The sequence below is a fragment of the Engystomops pustulosus genome, chromosome 3, assembly GCF_040894005.1.
Source record: "Engystomops pustulosus chromosome 3, aEngPut4.maternal, whole genome shotgun sequence".
NCBI lineage: Eukaryota > Metazoa > Chordata > Amphibia > Anura > Leptodactylidae > Engystomops > Engystomops pustulosus.
Window position 1 is genome coordinate 180,613,383 of NC_092413.1, and position 17,873 is coordinate 180,631,255.

Sequence of the window (17,873 nt, forward strand, 5' to 3'; positions counted from 1 at the left end):
AGCGGTCTGTTGTATTCATGAGGAGGCCATCTAGGTACTCCCTTCTCTTCTGCTTCTCCCCCAGGCCACCACTCCTGCACCAGGTCCTGGGGTGACTGCCAGTCTTGATGCTGCAGTCACCGCCCCCTCAGACAGCCCCCCTCGTGAATATGCTGGAAGACAGGTCTGTCAATCAGACAGCTACGTGCCACAGTACAGCAGAGCTTTATGGCATGTTCCGAAAAAGCTAGGATTTTCACAGTGCTATAACTGGAAGAGGGCTAGGGAGATCCTTTCATTAGTAAGTGCAACTAGGTTTTTTTATTTAGCTGACAGGTGTCCTTTAAGTCGGGGACTGCCTGTATTTGTTAATAAGCGTCCAAGGCCAGAGAGTGTCTATAAAGGAACAAACTCCTAGAAAATTTTCACACCTTCAAAGATAAGACTGCCAGAAAAAAAGAAGCAGCTATCAGACCCTGGAGCAGCGCACTTTGCATACTGTTCAAACTCTGTAACAATACCCTTAGGAGCAACATTGAAAACAAGATATCCGAAAACAAAAGAACAAGATGGTTACTAAATATGCAACAGTAGTCTGAGGGCAAACGTAATGCAGAAAGTAGGTAGTTTTGTCTGGCAGTTTTATAACAAAGGCCTCATGAACTTTGATGGCACACATTGAGCTCCCAAAAACAGAATACGTCTGGATCAAAAATTAATTTTCCTTTGAGGAATCTCTCCATCGTTCCAGAAGGAAACCGATACACCCGCTTACCCACCCACAAGACAGAGTGGTATACAAGCATAAAATGTTGTATAAAGTTTTTTAACATCAGGGCAATGTCCTAGGTCAGATAGATTGTTCCCTTCTTAAATAAACTTGACCCCCTTCAAGCTAAAATAATTTTTCCCATAATGTAGATTGATTAATTTCCAGGTATTTTAATCTGTTATGCTTTTTTAATGAAGCAGATTTGGAGAATAAGGGGCATAATTGCGCTTCTTTCATGTAACTCAAAGGGAGCAGTAAATAATATATGCCTTTCCTTCGGCGTGTCTAAAAACCACTGACCTTTCTGCAGCCGTTGAAGTTGCTGTGGGTACATCTCATGAATAATTTAACCATTCCAGACTTCTGAATTGAGAGGCCTGTTGTTTCAGAAATCTAATACACAATCCATAGCGGCACCAGAAACCTGTGAAACAGCAGCAGTAGAACTGTCAGGACACATTGATCTCACCAGTCCAAGTTCATGTTGAAGTTGGAGAGGAGACAGTGATGCTGTCTGTCCAAAGACTGAGCAAAAGTATTCATCGAAATATCTATAGAAAGCTATGGAAATGCATTTTCCTGTATGAAGCTGGAACGAAAATACATAAATCCATAATATAACATTTTTAACAACTCCTTCTCCACCAATCCAGTCCACTACACCAGTGAAGCCAATGGCTGGCTGCACTAGTGACCCCAACTCATCAGTTCTTCCAACAAAGATCTGAGTGGTCATTACAAGTTGCAAACTTAGAAATTCCTATTTAAGGTCATACACAAGCTGTCAGCTAACCAGTTATACTCCTAGATCCAGGGACCGGGACTGTGGTAATCTTATTATATTTGGTACCCATGGCCTCCTTCTTTCTAAAAATGACAACAAATTATGCTAATGAGCCTGAAGTGCCCCTGGGGGGTGTCACCAAAATCACAGGCTGTTACAGTGTGCAAGAGGACGTCCACTTCCCACTGTGTGCTTAAACTTCCTCTGCTGTAAAATTAGGGGGAGGGGGAAGTGCTGAGGGAGGAGGGAGAGGGGAGACAGTGTAAAAGCCCATGAAGCTGAAGCACAGAGGGGATCTGTTAACACCCCCAGGAGCCCTTCAGGCTTATTAGCATAAATTTAAAAGTTAATATAGGAAGACGACAGCAGACACGGTGCCTGGATCTATTGGTAAGTGTTCCTGGTTTTTCATGCTTCATTTTAACGGTAGATTTGCTTTAAATTGTCAGTGAGGTGCGTTAGCACACAAGTTGTTGAAGCACAGACCTTCTTTCCCTCTTTCTTTTGAGTACATGTGTGCATGGGGAATTCAGATTGGATAACTATTTGGCTAACAGCTGAGATATATGGCTAGCTTTAGTGCTGCATGTTGCCTCCTCCTACAAGATCTTGGCATTTAATTCTTGTACAATAGTATAATAACCTAGCAAACACATACTGTATTCCACAACAAGATCCTGATCAGAGAGCCCTTTGAATGGGGAAAAAGACTTCTCAGATTTCTCAGATTCATTTTCTATGTTACAAAAAATAGGACATATATTGTTCCATTATGTCTTTCAGCTCGGTTTGACTGTGTAACAATCAGTCACTTTTACCTTACAACTTCCACTATAAAATTTATCTCACGCCATTCAAACTAAATGATATCTCGTAACTCTGATCACAGACAAATGTTCACAGAAGACCAATAACCTTCTCCCGGCAAAGGTCTTTTAAAAATAGATGATTTCAAGAACTTGTAGGAATCAATAAGCAATTACGTCTTCATTTCCTCTTTATGTGTCCGCGTAAACTGTAAACGCCAAAAGGCTGCACATGCTTTCAAGTTACACAGGCTAAAAATTCTGTGTTTAGCCTCCAAACACCATAAAATTGTAATATTCTTTTCTTTGTAATATCGCTTTAGAACGTAGATCAATCAAACTTAACAAGTGTAAAGTTTGCGAAAAAATGTCATTTTGTATTCTTGAAAAAATATTGTTACCCAGTGGGTTTCATCCTCTAGGGTTAGTTTATTTTGGTTGTACAGTTTGAGACAGTTTGATCAGCCTCTCTGGATAATGTAAAGCACAGAAGCCTCCCTGGGTAATGTAAAGCACAGAAGCCTCCCTCGGTAATGTAATGCACAGCAGCCTTCCCCTAGTAATGTAATGTCCAGAAGTCTTCCCCTAGTAATGTAATTTCCAGAAACCTTCCCCAGTAATGTAATGCCAGGCAGCCTGTCCCAGTAGTGAAATACCCAGCAGCCTCCCCGGGTAATGTAATGCCCAACAGCCCTCCCCCCAGTAATGATATAGCCAGCAGCCTCCCCGGGTAATGTAATGCCCAGCAACTTCCCCCCAGTAATGTAATGCCCAGAAGCCTCCTTAAGTATTGAAATAACCTTTGAAGCCCCCCCCCTGTAATGAAATACCCCATGCATTCCCCTGTAATGAAATACCCCATGCAACCCCCCTCATTATAAAATGCCCTGCAGCAGCCGCCCTAGAAATGAAATGATGTTGTGGTTTTCTCCTGCCAGACATTTAGGGTCGAGAATTAGCTTAGATTCTGGGCTTCAAAAAAGATTCTCTGGTACTCTTGTGGGCCAGTCGAACACTAGATGTGTAGATGAGCTGAAGATAATAAAATACTGTAACTTGGTAAAGCCGAAGGATTATTTGTAGGTGTTAGCCAGTGGTTAAATAGATGAAAGTTGAGAGTCCTCAGTTGTTGATACCTTTTATAAGCTAACTAAAAAGAATGATGTTAGTTACATTTTCTCAAGACTAATTAGGCCTCTTCATCAGACACAGTACCCTGCCTGATGAAGTAGTCTTGAAACCTTGCAACTAACATCTTCCTTTTTTAGTTAGCCAATAAAAGGTATCAACAACTGAGGAAAACCTTCATCTATGTAACTGGGTAAGAATCATAGCCAAAGAGTCTAAAATATCAATAAGTAGGAGGAAAATAGCTAAATTGGCATGAACTTTCTTTATAGAGGACAACTGCTTGGTATGGTGTCCCGCAGATGGAATAAGGTAAAGAAAATTTCCCCAGGGTCATCCATAGGAAAGGAAGGTCAAACAGCGCTGTCTGCAAAGACGAAAATGCCATTCTGTTCTATACTATTTCCCCTTCTGTTCAGTGACCCATAAACTGTTTAGTCTGTTTGAGAGTTGAGGCATGTAAAAGTCAACCTTTCACTACCGGAATTGATGAACATCACCACAAACTAGTAAACAGAGCGCTGCCTTAATGCAAAACTAAAATAATAAGAGCTATGCCATAAATTAATGGCTGTTTGTCAAATCGAACCGTTTCCTGTCAGCAAATCCATGCAGAAAGTGTCATAAGGAGAAATTTTTCCAAGGACTGACATGTTATTACAATTCAGGCAAAATAAAAGAAAATTCAAGTTGATATTTAAAAGGTGAAATCTAAAGGTCAGTCGAAGCCCGAGCTTCATTACCAAAAGCCTGAGACGCTAATATTCCTAACTCATTTGTGACAAAGGAAAGCAATTTAATCTACCAATACTTGGACAGATTCAATTATTGAGACTAGGACACAACAGATGAATACGTTATACATGTTTATGTGGGTGTCTGGTGGGTCACTGATGGAGCTAAATGTCTATATATCATAAGTATTATGCCGTAAATCATATCCCTACTAGACAATATAGAATCAGAAGGCCAAGTCTTAAGTAACACCTCTCATTACATGAGTGAATTTTTGAATCCTACGGTTTGGCTTTTTTGGATGTATGTCGATGTTAACATTTAGAATTAAAGGCAGTTGCCATGTTACGTACAAGATATGTTCTGTAGGTTTGTTCTTAAGTTGAATTTGTATTTAAGTAGGAACTGTATATTTTATAATTGTAACTCAAGCCACATTTTGGTCTCTGTGACAATTGGATTTTAAAAATTGTCATCAGAACCAGGATTAACACTAAAGCTTAATTGCAGACACCTTTGATAACTGTTATAGCTGTCTATTGTAGCTTGGGGCTAAAGTACAGTAAATTACCAACATCCGTTTGTAACTAGGGGATGTCTATAAGTCGGTGTTCTTAAGAAGTGGGGGACCGTCCGTACTGCCGGAAAGTATCAATTTCAGCACCACCTGGTGCTAACTAGTACTTAAAGGAAACCTACCACTTCATTTTGATTTACCTCTCCGAGGTAGCTTCGGCGCTGCGCGCGGCCATGCGCGCGTGACGCCTCCGGCACTCCGTATGGAGGTGCGCGCGCGCACGGCCGCGCGCAGCGCCGAAGCTACCTCGGAGAGGTAAATCAAAATGTGTTTAAACCGCGATATAGCGGTTTAAAACACTCGCTAAGGTAAGCTCCGGCACCAGCTCACCCTGAGCTGGTGCCCGGTGTTTACATCTCATACCTACCATCAGAAGTGGTAGGTTTCCTTTAAGGTGTTGTAGCAAGTTTTCCTCATAGGGGATAGCAAGCTGATTGGTGAAGGGCAAACTACTGGCACCCCAACCAGTCTTGACAATGGGACACCCAGCAATCCAGAGAACAGGGGTTTTTACGAAACAGAGGTACAGCAGGGCGAGCAGGCCGACTCCATTCAGTACTGTATTCAGTACTGAGTGTTAGAAATTGCAAAACACTGTACTCTGCTCTACACATATTGTCTGGATCATTGAGGGTCCTGTTCTTGTGATTGGTGGGGGTCCTAGCAGTCAGTCCCTCACTGTTCAGCTATCCAGTGGATAACTCTTGAAAGGAAAACTACCATCACATTCTTACTTATAGATACAGGCCCTGTGACTGTGGTAATCTTCTTATATGTTTTATCCATGCCCTCCTTCCTTTTATAATCAACTTTTAAAATTATACTAATGACCTTGATTGGCTTTGAGGAGCATTGCCAGAACCCCTCAGTGCTGCAGATTCACAGCCTTTGACATTGAGTAGATAATGTCTCACCCAACCCCCTGATATCTCTCTCCTTCCTCTGCTTGTGTAATTTAGAATCAGCGGCAAGTGATGGAGGAAAGGCCTTCTCTGCTCATTGTAACAGCCTGTGAAGCTGTAGCACCAGAGTCCTTCAGGCTCATTAGCTTACATTAAAAAGTTGATTAAAAATGGAAGGAGGCCTTGGATTATAAATATAAGAAGATTACCACAGTCACGGTGCCTGGATCTATGAGTACATGCCCCTGGTTCATAATGCTGGATTTTGATGGTAGATTTCCTTTTATATCGAGTACAACCACATTCGAGAGGACTTATCATCCAATTTATGCACATAACTGGTATAAAATATATGAAAGTTATAAGTTTTGGCACAAGTTTTTTCCCAAAAGTCCATGCAGCCGACAGTTATTGAAGTTATTTGGGCACCTTTCATTTCTCTACTTTAGAATTGGTCTCTGCCCACAGTAGGGGGTTCTCAGTTCCATGTTTTTGCCTCACAATTAACAACTCACGTCCATGTTGGACCAAAATCTTCACAAATATGGAAAGGACATACCAACAGTTTGCATGGATCGGCCTGGTTACAACATCAGTTTCTCACTAGATATGTAAATATAATTTTCGGTACTTAATAAAGTCGTATTTTTATGAATACATATTAATATGCAATGAATGTAAACATAATTAATATTAGCATATACATGCACGTAAGGATATATATGAACCCCGGGGGGAGATTCATGAATATTTTAGTTTCTGTATCTGAAGGATACATCAGAAAATTTACATCCGCTGTTAATTTAGTTCAGGCCATCGGCAGAGAGCAGGATAATCGTTGTAGTAGGAGCCCATATATTATACAAGGTCACATTGAATGGCACAGGTGATTGGTGGGTGATTTCTATCACTATTGAATAGACAAAAAATAGAGAAAAATCTCAACTGAACAAAGAAGCCTCATCCTATACTTCACTACATCACATTATATCCCATATGTATGATTCAGAACACATTGGATTGTCACAAAGGCTGACCTCTACATTGGTCATTTTATCACGCTATAATGAATATAGCCTTCGCCCCGTACAATCTTCCCACAGCAATTTTGATAAAAGCTTAGAAGCTGCAAGAATAGGATTCATTGTGATTTATCTTTGATATGAACAGACAGCGAGAAGGGCTTCTGCTGAAGACTTTATACAGAAGAGTGAGGCAAAGTCAAAGCCAATACAGCTTATTAGGAAGTATCATACCGTGACGGAGGAGTGCAGAATTACATGCAGCCTTGCAGATGGCAAGCAGGGGCCTCGTGGATGGATAGATAGACTGACGGATGCATAACTGGACAGACAGATACAAAAAGTAAAGTTTAAGTCCACACTGCTTTGTGGAACCCCTGAGGAGGGGGGGGGGTGCAAAGCCTGCCAAGGTCTGGCTTGGTCCTTACGCAGATACAAATCGGAAAAAGCGAGCAGCACTCCAAAGGTAGAATTCAAAAGTTGGTGATTTTTATTGAGGCAAGTGGCAACGTTTCGGTGTTGGACACCTTGCTTGAAAAAGGTGCCACTTGCCTCAATAAAAATCACCAACTTTTGAATTCTACCTTTGGAGTGCTGCTCGCTTTTTCCAATTTGGACAGACAGATAGATAGATAGATATTAAAATATATAAAAATATAAGATAGACATATTGCAGGTTTTTAATCATTAGACTGGACAGTTCTATGTCTATTGTTGGAGCCACACTGCCCATCAGATTCATTAAAGTAACTTTTTAGTAAATGTTCTTATAGTCTACTTTCTGTTTGCGATTTTTTTTTTTTTTTTTTCAAAAAGTTCCAAAAAAAAGTCTCAAAATGCATGAAAAGTCCCAACACATACAGCAGCAGGGGACTGGAGTAACTATAAGATATTTTATTTTTTGCAAAAATCTCAAGTCATGAATCTGGCTTTGCACTTGCAGTAGTTGTATGTTTACACCAGATTAATGAAGAGGTGTAAATATCCCTGTGAGACTTTTTAGCAGTGAAACGTCTCTAAAAACTTCAATGTGACTAGTTTGAGACTTTTTTATGCCAAAAAGCCCAGGAAAACCAATGATAAAGAACCATCATAGTTATTTAAAGAGAAGTCGTAAGCAGCACAGGATGACTGACTCTAATAAATCCATATGGGTGCAAAGCCACTTGAGTCAGGCAACAGGACCTTCAAAGTATTTTGCTTGAGAAAGGCTCAACACTTTGAGAACTGAAACAGCAGCACAATTTAGAATTGATTATTCTTTTGGGGTATGCTGCCTTTTATTGACACTTATGAAATGGATTGAGAAATAGATAAGTTGGGGTTATTTATAATTGTTTCTCCTGGGCTTTTTTTGGTGTAAATTGGTATAAAAAAAAGTTGCATTGAGGTCTTTGGGACGTTTCAATGCTAAAAGGTCTAATAGGGCTATTTACACCTCTTCATTAATCTGGCCTAAACATAGAACTACTGGTACAGCAACACAGTGCAACACCAGATTCATGACTTGCAACCTTTGCGAAAAGTCACATAAAATGCCCATTGCTGGTGTATGTGCAGGGACTTTTTATGTATTTTGAGACTTTTTGGGGACTCAGGGAAGAGAAGGGCTTCCAACATACGCCGGTGCACAAGCTTCAGCATACAAATCTCCCTTTCTGTTTAAGGACAAACTGAAGGTTGCCCGTAGACTTTAATTGACCTTATGTAAACTTCTGACATGCACCCCTTATTAAGAGTAGAAAAATGATGCAGACTGTTTTGCTATATTTTTTCAATATTAATAATGGAATGGACTCAGGTATAAATTTAACCTAATAAAATAATTAGCTGATCGGAGAACAGGGACATCCCAGTCCTTGTAGTGGATGCTCCCTGTTATTGAGTTAATTTTCCGTGACTGTAGTAGCGGTTATAATAGAAAGTGATCACTACATGATACAATTATCAGTGGATGTGATGAGAATGAAGTGACTTTACTCACCCTCAGGTTGCATTCAAGCACAGAAGAATTATGCAAATGTTTCAATCAAACATCAAATAAGACTGTTCTATTTAATTAATTTCATGATATTTTAATATAGCCAAAACCATATACTGCAAGTAGTACAAATTCTTTGGCACATCAGAATTGGGGAGTGAGAGGATTAGTTGGCATGAAAGAAAGTCAGATCCTTCACTGTCTGTGACTGAAAAGCGTTTTAACATTTAACAGCGAGATGACAAGATTAAGTGTTCAGACACCTCAGTTATCTTTCTATTATAACTGGAGGTACAGACGTGAGTGTACTGGAGATGGACGGATTTAGCTATATACACAGGAGCAAAAATCAATTATTCAAAAAACTTAGTTGTAATGTCTTTAATAAGTTCGGAACATAACATTTTTTGTCAAATTCTTCAACCAACAGTAGTAACATGGGCGAACCCCTTTCTTTTCCTGAATCTTAGTGCCTAGTAGAGGTTCAGGAATTTCACTCTAGCCGGAGCTCCCAAAATACTTCTTATTACTCTCCTGTAGTATTAGATATCCATGTGTCATTGTCCAACACCAAAACCACAGATCCTTCTGATGAGATTATGTCCAAGTTCAGACCAGCACCAACGCGTTATTCCCCATTCATCTTCATCTTGCTCTTATCACACAATATTGCTAAAAGGAATATGCAAGATGGTTTAGTATGCTCCAACAAGTTTAAAAATTTATTTAGTTCATCATACTCACAGAATAAAAGTTTAAATGCACATAAAAAATGGTAGCGGGACGCTAGCTCACAAGTCCACCCGACCCAGGGTTTCATCTCCAAGGCTTCTTCCGGGACGTTGTGAGGTGTTGTGTCATTTCCCAGCACTGTGTTCTATTATTGATGACTGGGAGTCTGGTGAGAATAGTACAGAGGTATCAATTGAACCTGGGTCCGGGTACTTGAGAGACTTAAAGGCCACATAACAAGGTACCAACATTATACGTGGTACCTGGGGACCCTGAGTAACCCCAGTCTCAAATTCTAAAATGTTATCAGTGAGGACCTGAATGCTGGGGCCCCCTGTGATGCAGAGATTGGATGTCCCATTCTCATTAATTGGTGGAATGGCAGTCAAGCATGTGTCCTGCTGTTCAATTTAATAGTATGGCAGTGTCCAAAATTACAGAACACAGAGCTCTCTGACAATCCTTTACTCCATCGAATGGAGCAGAAGAGTACCCGTTCTGCTGCAAAAAAACATTAGTGATTATCGGATTCCATTATTGGGGGTCCAGTTCTCATAATCAGGGGTAAGGCGTTCCTAGCCTTCGAATCCTCACCAATTTGATAGTTATGCTCTAACCTGTGGATAGGAGATAACTGTTGGTATAACCCATTTAAGTTCTTCCAGCACACTTCACCTGGACATGACACCTTTATTGGCTTCGTTGTTAGTCAACAAGTTTATGCTCCTAAGAGCAGACCAGAGAGATTCACCGAGCCTCAAATTGAATGAGAAATTGAATTGAATCAAGAAAAATTTTGCATCTTTAACTGTATCAGATCCTTTTTTGTTTGCAAATGAGACCAAAATTATATTAAAAAAATCCACAACATTATGTCAAAGAGTTTCATCTGCTTCCTTCTCCATGGAGGCTCATTGTGTGTATATGGGGCATTGTGGCGGCCACAGCTGGTAGCACTTACTGAGCTGTGATTCATTTGACTCATGGTAAGCCACACTTCTTGACTCAATTAGCATACAGATGTTCCGAGTGTCCTTGACAGCTTCTAGACTGACAAAATATTTCAATATGCTCCGTCTATTGTGTCTCCCTACGTCAATAGCAGGTATATTAGTGGTTGTGTTGCTTTTTTCACCTTTTTCGAGTGAACAGTTTATAGTCTTGGATGTAACAGACATAATCTTGTTGTCACAAAATATTCTGCATAACATCAGAACTTATAGGATCAATGTAAGATATGTGATGAAATTGGAAATACCTATGCTGTATATGAGGTTTGGTAGCCCCATGCAGCCAGGGTACTTGTGGTCACCGCTCTGGCAGTGACTCGGACAGAGAGTCAGTGTCACTATAGGAAATGTAACCTTCCATAATCACTGAGCATTGATTAAACATTTAGCTTGTCTTCAACATGAGGTCATAGGTTACAAAGCTGGCCATAAATATGTGATTGAGGAAAACAGAGACTGGACAGATTGGATTTCAGCCCAACTTATCCCGTCACACTGGTGTCTGACAACCACTTATCCCTTCTCCTACACTAGGAAAGACTATTTTAGCCAAACTTCTTCACTGTGAATACAGTGTAGACAGAGTAGACAGTATTAGAGAGGTGTTATATTCAGACTGTCATTTCTGTAGGTCTTGTAAAAATAATCAATAGACGATTGTAGGAGACTCTGTGAAAAACAAGAAGGCAGGAGAGTAATATGTTCCAATAAGACCTGCCAGCGCATATGACTTGTCTGTTTTAGTAATGACTTATATTCCCCATATAATAACAATTCTAAAGAAGGTTTTATTGGTTGTTGGTTCCTACACTATACCAGACCACTTAAAACTGTATGGAGCCCAATTAGCATATTCAGTTAATACTTAGAAGCAGGGAGGGCTAGAGAAAAAATTCTAACTAATATGGAGTGGAGTTACACTAAGGTGCAAAAAAGTTTTTGTTGGTGAAGGTGGGCGTTACTGAAGAAGACTTCCAGAGCCCATGTTCTTTCTGCAACTAGGCACTCAAAACACAAAATGCCCTGGCCAAATTTTTTTCCATGGTTCTTTAAGGTCCTTGGAAAAAGAACTTATCCCATACCTAACTCCAATCCGTACAATGCCCCCTTTCCTGCGGGTCCCATGAAGTTCCCTCTATGAATTCCCACCCTTCTTTCCTTTATGTTGTGAAAATTAAAACAAATCTAATACTCATCTTTTTTCCCATTCCCCCTCGGCAGTCTTCTCTGCTTTGTCTGTGTGCATTCCTCTGAAGTCGGCAGATGCAATGTGACAACATTATCGCGCCAGCCGGCTTAAGAGCTGTACGGGCCGAAGCCGCAGAGAAAATTACTGCTGCGGTGGAACGGGAATAGGTTAATATTTGATGGTGGTCCTCGACTGTTTGGTCACAGCCTAGGACGTTCCATGGTCGGCCTGGCAGGTGAAGACCCAAACTTTTATGTATTTAATTCATTTTTCATCTACTCTTATTTAGATAATATATAATATGTGCCATGTACTATAACCTATAACACTTCATATTATGTCCCTATAACCTGGTAATCCACAATGTTCCTTTACATGAACAGCTCTTAAAACAAGAGGGTAATTACTGGCTCCAGGCAGGAAACGTACCGCACAGAGAAGCAAAACATATGACTTAATAAAATAATCTTCCTTACACACTAGCAGCACCTAGAACTATTTCCCAGACCCAAACCTTTAATCTGCGAGAACGTAAGCTGCCGTCACTGCACTTTCCACTCCTGTCATGACCCAGAGATTGTTTAGTCTGCAGAGGATCTGAGCCATCCATGGGGAGCTCTGAAGATAAATGAACGCTGCCTAGTTGGCTGCAGTGGGGACAAGATGTTATTTTCATTTCCAATGTATAGGCTGTGAATACAGGCCGTGTCATCAGCGCCTACGTAAACCGTTACATAGTGCTCCCCTAAATCATTCCTGCCACAGATGATGTAAGTAAAGATTGCCAAATGAGCATATTAAAATAATAAAATAAAAGAGCCAGTGAAATTGCAGCCATTTATTCAGCATCACCGCAGCGGGAGACATTACGGAGGCTGTTTGTCATGTTTCGGCATTTACCTCAGTGTGAACGCAGCCTTTTGTTACCATGTAGAGCGACTGCTATGAGATCTCATTAATGTCTGCTGGTTTGACACAACTTCACGCTCTCCTGACACTAATAAATGAAATGCGTGTTGTATCATAAAGCAAACAGAAAATGGCCCCAGATTTCACGTACACGGATGTGTTTTCTGTTTACTACCACATCATTATTTTATTGTTACTTTTGCCCTTTGAGGAGTTAGCGCTTAACACAGTTAATGGGATTTTACTCCCACGATGCAAGGCAGCACTCATTGACATCGAGGTGATGTATCTATAAAGCAATGAACATAGGTGTACAGTTTTATAGTCTTGAAATAACAAAAAAAGCAATTGAAGGATGTTATTAGGCCAATACAATTAATGTTAAGGGTCAGAATAGAACAAAAGATGCAATATTAACCTGAAATATCCTCCATCGTTCATGATTCCTGTAGACATCCAGGAAATTACCATGTAGCCAGTCACTAGTTGTGGTTAGTCACAGCTATGACTGGATATTATCCAAGTAATCCAGGTGGAGGAAGACCAAGTTGGAGCTGGTAAGTCCTGGAAAATTAACTGATCGCTGAGGCGATTATCCGTTTTAAGCCAGTATGAGCAAAATGGTCTAACATCATCTTAAAGCTACCTGACACGTATTCCACATGACGTGTTGGTCAATTTGGACAAGATTTTTTTTGTTCCCCTGGGATAGCATGGAATAAGCTGCTCCCAAAGACGTTTAGCGGTGGCTTATATTCTATGAAAATTAAGGTTTTAGTAGGTTGAGATGCAACATGCCTGACCCTTCTGTACCAAAATAGGCAAGACAACTGTTTCCACCACAGTTGTCTACTAATTTGTATGGCTACATTCTTTTTTCTTTTTTCTCCTGACATATGGTACTTGTATACGTTTTAGTTTCATCAAAAAAAGAATCCACAATTCATTTTGGACTCTAATTCCCCTTTCCCATTACTGTCATAATTGTTCATTAGATAAAGTAGTGTGTGTGCCTTTAACTGTGCTGCTTGAATAGATATGGTTGCATTAACCGAGACTACTAAGATCATGCCTGGCACAGATGGCCACGACTCCATTTACAGATTAATAACTGCTTAGAGAAAAGATGAAAGAAATCCTCAACGAAGGAAGGGAAAAATAGAACCTTATAGATCTAAGAAACGTCTACCATCCGCTCTATACTGATCAAAGTCTCTCAACTGCAGTCTAATAGGAGATTTTACTTAATCTGTGCATAACTTATAAAGTTTATGGTAAAGACTGAGCATTACATTTATAGAACCTACATATTTCAGCATGGGCTCATGGGCAGATGGGCTCTGGAAACCACCCACAGCTCCTCAGATTCATTAGCATAATTGTAAAAGTGTATTTTAGAAGGAAGGAGGCCATAATCCATGATGGAATTTGATGGTAGATTTCCTTTAAGCCTGGAGTATTTTCTACTCTGTGCATTGAAAAGTTCCACAGATCCTCCCCTGAACTCTTCATAGCTGCTGTAGCATTTAACCAGAAACCTGCCCCACCCAGAGGTCAAAATAACTGCTGTAGTATATAACCAGAAGCCTGCCCCAACCAGAGGTTTAAATAACTGTTGTAGTATGTAACCAGAAGCAATTAAAATTAATTATTTTGCACAGTCCTGTATCTACTAACAACCTACACAATGGTATGATCAAACATCTCTCCACACCCTGTATGTTTGCATAGTACAATTAATAACAATTATTTTACACAGACCGAGGCAAGCATGTATGTTTAATGGTGAGAGGGGAACACTGCAATGCCAGACACTTCTCTGGGAATTTCCCACCTTTATACCAGAGGCTATTAGGGCTTATTTCAAGGTCATGCAACAAGTGTCCATCAAAAGAAAACCCAATTTGGAAGCTATTAGGAGCTATTTTAGGGGTTTATGAATGGTGGCAGAAACCCATACCATCCATTATCCATGAATGCAACCACCTCCACTAAGGTAACAGGAAACACTGAGTCCAGTAAACCCTTCACATCAATGGATGTGTTGTGGTGCACTCCTGGGCAATGTTTGATCAATTAATTCACTTTGTTCTCCAAAGGACAAAACCGTTCAATACAATTTCAGTATTAAGCTGCACATAACAGGTCCCCCCATAGAGTCGATAGTGTGTAGGACGATGGGGCTTGCTGCTCCGCGTAGCTTAGTGAAAATTTTATGTTACAGTATTGAACAGTGCGGCCCTCCAAAATATTGGGGCAGATTTACTTAACCGGTCCTGCCGCGATCCCCGCTGTGCGTTGTCCGGCGAGGATTCAGGTCTGCCGCGATTCACTAAGGTGGTGCGCCCAATTTCCTTCATGTGTTGCTTCCCCGCTAAGGTCCGCCGGGGTTCACCTTCCTCTTCCAGGTGCATGTAAGTGCTTGATCTTGCGACACAATTTCGTTTTTAAATTCCGCCGTTTGTCCGAATCAGTCGGGTTGTCCGATGGCCCGCCCCCCGATTTCTGACGCATGCAAGCCGGCGCCGATGCGCCACAATCCAATCACGTGCGCCAAAAACCCGGGGCAATTTGGTGCAAAAAGGAAATATTCGGGAAACCCAACCGAATTGCAGTCCGCGGACTCTTAGTAAATGTGCCCCATTGAGTTAATATTGAAAATTGGATGCATCATGCAATCCCAGTAAAACTTGCTGTAAATCTGTAGGCAACTATAGTTGGAAAATTTCTACGAATGAAAACCTTGTATCCTGATAGGTTCTAAGATAGCTACATTTACTAATGCAAACAAAATATAATTTGTCTCCCAGCAATAGATACAATGAAGGTCATGGTTACTTAACAGATGAGTTAATGAGGATAACTTCTAAATAATCTTATTATCCATTTCACTTATGCAGTAAATGGCAAGAACTACTTGATCATTCTTAATTGTATGTAACAGATGACAAGCGTAGACTGTCGTCTCTATGAATTCACACACGGCTTGTTGAACCTCGTAGCAGACCTTGGAGGAGGCTTGAGCTCCACACAGTGTGTTACTGTACAAATCTGCAGGACTAGTGTTTTCATAGCCTATAAGGAAACCTATGGTTTCCTGTGGAAAATAGAAATTCCACACCGCACTGCAGCGTCTGCGTTGTATTCAGCCCAACGCACAAAAGCCTTAAGGAGCCGAATCCAAATCCCTTAAAGCATTCTGCCACACTGACTTGGCAGAGATTTTTATAACATTATTAGGTTTGGAGATTTGACCTTTGCATAGCATCCCAGACTGGCACATCTCCTAATAAAATATGAAATGTATAGCTAAACTAGGCAAAGGTGGGAGGTGGAATGGAATGGAATTAAAAGGGACGAACAAGTGGCTGTCAGCCACCTAAAGGGTATGGGCTAGCTTTAAAAAGTAGATCCAAAAGCAAGATCTCTTAACCCTCATCTTAATGAACTATCCCCAGATTGCTCAAGAAAAAAGATCCAGCACAATGTCCTCTGTCCTCAATAAGGCAATCTTTATTAGTACATCAGCAATCAATACATCTGGTAAAATCACACACACAGGTGATTAACGGGTTTCGGCTTCAACCTTAGGCACATGAATGTTTGCTCACCCGGCCAGGTGCAGGAGAGAGGAGGGGTTAGCGCACCTAACCACTCCTTTCTCCAAGTGTACCTAGGACTTTATCTGCAGAACTATTTTTAACCACTCTTCTAATATGTTGACCAAATATCATTGGCTTCATACATACAATCAATGTAAATGTACAACCATTGGGCTATGCTCTATGATCTCTTGATGCTTAATATTATCATATAGGAAACAGCATGTCAACTAATCACATATATGCTTCAGAATATGTTGTAAACTTGACCAGAAATTTATATGTCTCTTGTTTCATTTCAGCTGAGCCGTTGCCTTTGATGGACTTGTGCCGGAGATCAGTTCGATTTGCTATTGGCAGAGAACGTTTGCACCAAATCGAATCTTTACCTTTGCCTCAGTCATTAAAGAACTATTTACAATACCAGTGACATCATCACTGCATCCCAAAACCTCAACCGGACAACAACACGGGAGAGAATGAAGAGAAGATATAATGCAACACGGCAGATATTGTTTACATGGAAGCAAAATTGCTTTACGATGGATATTTACACATTATTTAATTTTTAATATATATATATTGTGTTCTTTTATTTTTTTCTGGATGCATTGCCACAGAGCATTAATGGACTACTGGAAAATTCTTGTCTGATGTTCCATCCAGTACTGTCTTTTTCTAAAGGATTCCCAATTTCTGTCCAGCCATTTACTTTCACGTATAGTCTATATAAAAATGTAGCTGAATTATATCAATTCCAACATCTAAGACACATATATCTATGCCATTAAAAGAGAGTGAGGACTGATTAGCTAATAATTTCATATACAAAACAATTTGCATATTAATGTGTTGTAGTAATAAAATCTAGCACCATGTAGCTAATCTAATGAGGCTCCTTGTAGCCCAAATGTCCATACCTACCATAGATTCAGGCCCTGTTGTGGGTATTGGGCTCATGGAGAGGTGAGCGCTGATTAAAGTGGGGCTACCAGACTCGGCTTTAGATGACCAGGACTCCTACTCTCCACAGGTATCACATGTTTTCAAAAAAGTAAAGGAGAACATACTCAAGTGTTATGCATCCTTAACAGTAGGATTTAGAGGGAAACAAAAAATGAGTCCTTTATGTGCCAGTATTGGGGTGTAATAGCATCAACCAGCACCAGGAGGGAGGAGTATTAAGATTTTAGTATGTATCATCTCCTCTACTTACGGGCTTCCGAAATGTTAAATATACCAGTAGAATTGATATATACTACTGAGTTTTGACCCCTTATGTCCACAGCTACCATTTCTGTTACATGTGTAGAGAAAACATGGTTGGGGCATTTCAGGTGTAATTTTTTTTTAAAAGGCAATAACTACCTGAATCATCTGTCAATTTGTAGGTACTCAGTAAACAGGCTCTGCCCCCCCATGATTATTGTCCCACAACAGATTCCACAATGACATGGTGAAGAGCTTCACTTTCATCAAGCAAGGCTTGAATATCGACCTTATGTCTCACACTTACCAATCTTGCCCAAGTAGCCTTGTTTTTGAGGGATATCACAACATTTCTCTACTCAGAACACTCCCCTATTATGGCTATTGTTGGAACCGACCAAGTGATTCCTTGTCTGTATGAATGCATATCTTTTTGGTTTGTCATTTTTGGGAATTGTCTGGATTTGGGCAGTGATGCTTGAGATTTTTGAAGGGTTTGCTGAAAAAAAAGTATAAATAAAAAAGAGAATTACTTC

At 40.3% G+C, this 17,873-nt stretch overlaps 1 protein-coding gene across 3 annotated transcripts in view; it reads left to right on the plus strand.

Moving 5' to 3' along the window:
• Window positions 1-17,873, plus strand: part of SPSB4 (splA/ryanodine receptor domain and SOCS box containing 4) — a 101,688-nt gene extending 83,815 nt beyond the window's left edge. For all 3 annotated transcript variants that reach the window (XM_072143118.1, XM_072143120.1, XM_072143119.1), the window contains exon 3: window positions 16,431-17,873. In XM_072143118.1, coding sequence (XP_071999219.1) covers window positions 16,431-16,558 — 128 coding nt within the window. In that variant the 3' untranslated portion in view covers window positions 16,559-17,873. The remainder of the gene's footprint in view (window positions 1-16,430) is intronic.